Below are 6,000 nucleotides of genomic sequence, written 5' to 3'. Positions count from 1 at the left end.
CCGGGCGCCGGGCGACCGCGGGCGGCGTTGGCGCGGGGAGCCGCCGGGGCGCTCTCTTCGCTCCGCTCTGCTCCTCTCCCAGGCGGAGTAAATAACGGTAAATCAACTTACTTATCGGCTGCCATCGCGCGGTTCGCCGCCTGCCCCTACCCAGCCTGCCGGTGAGCCCCAGCGCAGGCGTTCGCTGTTAGAAAGATCCACACGGGACAGATGGGGAACGTGGTTTTAATCAGCTTTGCCGAGCGCTGAAGGGAGCAGCGTGAGGTGGGCAGTGGGGTAAGGCACGAAGCGGGCCGTCAAGTTGAGGGAACGATAGATACGTGGCTGGGGGCTCAGGCCACTGTTCTCGCTCGCTGGCACCCAGCGGCGCCTCGGGAGCGGAGGCAGGGGGGTGTCCCTCAGCGTACCCTGAAACAGCGCGGTGGGGAGGGCGCCGAGCAGCTCCCAGATAGCGGTGTAAAGCTGAGGTAAGCACCGGGGGATTGTAAATGTGAGATTCAACGAACTAGCTTGAAACCCTCAGGAAAGACATTCGGATGCTGAAGTTGCATGCCCTGGTTTGCTGCCTTACTCTGTATTTGTTACCTTAAAACGTAAAGCTGAGCATTGGCCTTGTGTGACGCGACAGATCTGGGATAAACTCTGCTGGGCTGTGAGTGTGTGCGGGCTCGAGTTGGCCTGCTCCCATTGCCCTTACTTAGAGAGACGTCTTGGCCACAGCCAGCAGAGGTGCAGGTGTGCCTGCTGGCGGAAATTTGGAAGGAGAATTTGAACCCTTAAAATCCCCAGCGGGGCATCGCCTCTGTTGGTGCAAAAGGGCACGTTCCTCCCATGGACTGTGTCTGTTTTCTGTGGTTTGCAGATACCGGCTGTCACCCACGTGCGTTTTGCTGGCCAGAAGACATAGATGTCCCCTGCCACTGAGTCCTTGCATGGGTGTTTTGAAGATGAAACGTTACATAAACTCTTAAAGCGTACTACCTGAGGACATTGCTACCGACATGGACATCATTATTTATTTACGGATGCTTTAATCAGGAGGAGCTTTTTTGTAAACATGAATTGCTGGGCTATTTCCTTGAGGTGTCGTTTCTTGTTTCATGCTATTCAAACATTAATCTTAACTTCTGGCTCCTTTGTGTTGGTCAGCTCTCAGGGACATTTCCCTAGGCTTGAAAATGTGGGAGCTTTCAAGAATGTGTCAATCGTGCCAACTCAAGCCACTTGTGGGTTGCCAGACCGAAGTACTTTCTGTCATAGCTCAGTAGCTGTTGAAAGTATTATGTCCTGCACCAAGAGGTTTTGTGTTCAGGAATGTCCGTACAGGTCGTCGCCTTCTTCCTACAAACTGCTTCTTTCAGAAGGCCTTGGTACCTGTGTCACAGAGGACAAAAGGGACTTGCGTCCAGGGTCCTTCAGCAACGCTTCCAGTTTTATTTTTCATAATCACAAGGATTGCTTCTCTACTCCCCGTTCTCTGAGGCTTGCAGCCTCATTTACGTTAGCTGTATGGTTGAAACCTGAGCAAGAAGGTGTAATGTAAGTAGTATTGAAGGTGTTTACTTTCCTGGTGCTCTTAAAAAAATTGATCATTGTAGTCACAGTCACTATTAGCAAGCTATTTAAAGTTTTAAAAAGGTACAGTGAGAAACTGTGACGTTTTAAAGCCGTATTTAGGTTGGGGTCTTCGCAAATGTCAAGACAAGTAGGTTCAGTTTCAGTGGCATTGACGCAGATGATAGTCCATTTGCTTTCAGTGGGAGCTATTCACACGTAATGTGCGTGTCTATTCTTAAAAATCTAAATTTGTATTTCTAATTCACATTCCTTATTCTAAAAGCTGCTAGAAAAACATGTTGTCAGGGGTTTGTGCTGTTGCTGCTCTCATGATGGAAAAAAAAGATCTAAAATTTTAGGAATCCCCCAACACAAGTTTACTCTTTAAAAACAAACACAGAAACCCCCCAGATCTTCCAAAATGAATATTTCAGAGCTATAGAAGAGTGGTCATAGTTTTTTCTGGAAGATCTGGGGAATGTTGACTGAATGAGAGATTATGCTGCTACTTTAACACAAGATTCCACTATTCAAACTGCTAGTGAAGTTTCACTAGGTGTTCACAAAATAGACGTGGCTAAGCATGCTCCATCTCGTTTACCTACATGTCACAGTTTGAGCAAATATTGCTGTTATAAGTGGCCTTTCAGCTTGAGTGGGCCTTACTGTAATGAAAAACTTGCTTTTTGAAAAATGCATCACAAATCCTGCAAAAAAAAGTTCCCTTCTATCACAAAATGCAGAGCCTCCTACTCTTTCTTACCCTGGTTGTGCAGATCCTCTTTAAAGTGAAGCACACAAAGTATAGTACATTCCTTCAGAGTATATGTCACGAATTTTTTTGTACTTGTGCTCATAACTTACTCTTTGAACGAAAATAATGATCTTCTCTGTTGTAGCATTTTTGATACTTCTTTTGCATGCTGCTGTGAAATAGTTGTCTAGGGGTGTGAAAATCATCAGAAACAATAGAAATGTCTAAAATTGTAATGATATATGTAAAATCATAGTCTGCTTTATGCAAGGATAATTACCTTTAAAACAATCAACCTAGCTGTAGAAATTGTGGTTACGGAGGGGAAATAAATGAGATCTGCAGAGCAAAAGTGACTTTAGTTTGAGCTTAAGTTAAATCGGCTCAGCTGAAGGTATGTGTAAAGGTATCTCTGGAGCTTTGGCCTAGTGTCTATATTTTATAGACAGCATTTTCTACATAATGTTTGAATCTTGAATACCAGCGAGTCTATTCCTGGGGTTGTCCTATGCCATGAGTTCATGTCCACGTGCACGCGGGCATATCAGTCTTGTCCAGCAGAGCATATGCCTAACTTGAAGCAGAAAAGTCCTGCTAATTTCCAAGCAAGCTGTTGCAGTGATGTGTTGAGTGAGATCCGTGAAACTCTTTTGTCAATGGGATAGGCTTTTGCTTGCATGAAGCCTAAAACAATGAAATGTATGTCCTTAGTTTCAAATGATTAAGTGCTGTGCAGAAACCAGACTCTACTGATGTCTGATTATCCATGGACTGGTGTAAAACATTAGCCTCCAATTGCTACTGTGTTAATAACTACACAATGTACATATTCCTGTTCAGTGGGTTTTATAGATCACTCTAAAATCTAAATGTTTTTATTCAATTTTTGTAATAGATCATTCTTCTGTCTTGTGAGATTGCTGCTACTTAACATGTAGAAACGACAATGGTAGAGCTCAGTCCTGAAAACTGAAGTTGGAGAACAGTTATTCCAGGGGTCAGGATGATATGCCACTGTCCAGACTTTTTTTCACTGTTCACAAAAAGAAGCGTGTTAATTTTTATTTCTTCATAAAAAGAATGCAGAGCTGCAGTTGTGGTGAAACAGTAACGGCACACAAATAGCCACTGAAGCTCGACTCAGAAGACATCCTACAAAAGAGAAATAGTTTAACAGCAAACTAAGATGTTCTTCCTTTTATTGTGTTGGTTTAGTGAGTCCTTCAGGTTGGCAAAAGGAGTTTGACTTACCAGATGTCCTACATTTTGCAGTCCCTGATGGGGAATTGTCCCTGTTAAATGTCATTTGTGAGACCTTTTAAACCCCATTATCACAGCAGAGGGACTTCACGGAACTGGGGCTTACTCTAACAAAGTCTTTGCGCTGCCACCAAAACACTAGGAAGATGAGCCAGAATCAGCCGCTCGTTTTACCGGTAGAATAATTGAAAGTTTAACAAGGTATTTTGTTTACTGCCAAAGTGCTCTTACATCAAGTACAGCAGACCCATGGTTTTTGGACATGCCGTACTAATGTGTTACTTCGTGCTGAATGTTATAGGGTCTGGTTGCTCGAGAGCGCTTAGGAAAGAAGCTAGGAGTGTTGCTGTATAGTATCCCATTGCATCCTTGTAAAGACTGTGACATTTCTCTGTTAAGCCTGTACCCATGTAAGAGAATAGCAGGATTTTTCTGCTAGAAGTTACTGTTGAAGTAACAGTGGCTGAAGTGAGAGATACTGATGTGAGGATCCAAAGTCTGAAGGCCCTTTAAAGATTGTGACATTCTGGGGGAGCAAATATATGTGGATAATCAAAGACAGCAAGAATTTCCACCATCAGCTTCATATACCAAGTTTTGTTCTGTGAATCTGGGAAAGAATACACTTTCATACAAAGAGAGAGGAAAGTCAGGTCATGTTTCGGATTTATTTGAAGCCCTAATGTTCTTCTGAGATGTACAGGATAGATGTTTGTAGGTATGCTTTTAAGTCACTGCATATTGGAAATCTTGAAGAAAAGCAAGAGAATAGTGAGAAAACACTGACAGTTGTACTCCAGTCTTTAAATTTACTTTCCCTTTAGGCAGTAAGTGCAATAAGTGAGCAGAGCTCTTGTCCCTGAATTTTATTCTTTCCCCATGCTTCCTCTATTACTGCATGTACTCATCAGTTAATAGAAATGCTTTCAGAAATCCTGTGCGTAGCCTGTGAGTAAGCCTTAGCACAATATAGGAAATTGTATATGATGATAACCCTTTGCAATGGAATAGGATAAGAATATGAGTAGAAGCTTAGCATATATGAGTAATCATTACAGGCAGTTTATATCAATTTAGCGTGAACTGGGCTAACTGGAAGTTAGATGACCAGAAGACATTGGCGGTGGGAGAGAAATGAGCTGGGGCCTTTTACACACAAAAGGGTCAGGGGGAATGGCCTGATTGTGAAGTGGGCAGTGATGTATTTTTTAAACTTTATTTATCAAAAGGGCTAAAATCGTATCCTATTACTTTATATCCATTCAGATGTTTCACATTAGGAATTAGACTGAAAGGGGGAGTTGCCTTAAGATACCATATGTCTGATTTTGAACCCGTGCAGATGTTCCCATTTGCAAGTGCTCCAGTTAATGTCTGGGGATCACCAGTGCAGCCGTGTTAGGTTCTCTAGAATATTTTTCTCTTTGAAAGCTGACCAAGCAGATTTGTGGTGTTTGCTTTTTCTCCCTCCAACCCCACCGCAGAGAATTATGTAGTCAGGAATTGCCTCTGTGGGACTGCAAGTTAGCAGAAGTTGGAAACTTCACAAAGAACAGTGGTTTCTCCCTGTAATCATGGCTGGAATGGAAAATCGTGCTCAGAGTCAGAAGTAATGCTTATGCCTATTTCACCTATGTTAGCACTAGGTGATTTTTTTGTTTTTTTTTTTTTCTCTTCCCACCCCTTCTGTTTTTTGCCTCTTGATTTTTCTCTTTCAGTAGTGAGGCACAATTCACATTTGTTCTTTCCAGTTTTCAAAGTGATGTGCATCAAGGTCGCTTCCCTTCTTAAAGTCATGACACCTTTGGGGATAAAAACAATGTGGGGATGTTTGTTTTAGATAGCTAAAATAAACAAAAACCTGGATTATCCAATTATTGTTTATCCAGGAACTGGGTAAATCCAGTTCCTAAATATTTTGCTACTTAGCTGAGCCTTCCCTCACATTTATTATCTAGCAAAACTAGCATGTTTACAAGCAAACAAAATATTGAAAAGACCAGTCGACACTATATTAAGAAATGTGTTTTTAGTAAGGTCTGGAAAACAGAAGTCTGCATTTTGCAAGTTGTTTTATTGACAACATTCTAGCAGGCTAAAATGGTAACAGTTAAAATGGATTAATTTTTCTCTTGGATTTAAAGGTGAATTAGTGAATAATGGCAGTATCAAAGAACAGCCTTTTTGATACTTTTCTTTTATAAATGCATAGAAGGTGAAGACGCTTATCAGTAGATAAGGGTTTGTTTTCTTTTCTGAAATAAGTAAATCCTGGTCTTATACAAATTTTATCTTCTCTCTTCTTGTGACTTAGTGCACTAATTTAGTCTGGTGTAACTGTTAAAATATGTGGCTTTTCATGGGTCAGTAAATTGGGGACTGGATTTCTCAAGCAGCTGAAATGGGAATGCAGAACTTTACAATTTTTG

The 6,000-nt window shown here is 41.9% G+C and overlaps 1 protein-coding gene across 1 annotated transcript in view; it reads left to right on the top strand.

The window, feature by feature from the left end:
* LOC103896923 (usherin-like) overlaps window positions 1–6,000 on the top strand; it is a gene marked incomplete at its 3' end in the record, with an annotated part of 118,972 nt that overhangs the window by 21,374 nt on the left and 91,598 nt on the right. The window contains exon 2 of the mRNA XM_009276851.1: window positions 1,150–1,539. Within this exon, the coding sequence (XP_009275126.1) occupies window positions 1,150–1,539 (390 nt within the window). The remainder of the gene's footprint in view (window positions 1–1,149; window positions 1,540–6,000) is intronic.

Source organism: Aptenodytes forsteri, unplaced genomic scaffold (assembly GCF_000699145.1).
Source record: "Aptenodytes forsteri isolate BGI_AS27 unplaced genomic scaffold, ASM69914v1 Scaffold465, whole genome shotgun sequence".
In the NCBI taxonomy this organism is placed as follows: domain Eukaryota; kingdom Metazoa; phylum Chordata; class Aves; order Sphenisciformes; family Spheniscidae; genus Aptenodytes; species Aptenodytes forsteri.
Note: the sequence above shows the minus strand (reverse complement) of the source record. Positions and strands in the feature narration are given on the sequence as shown.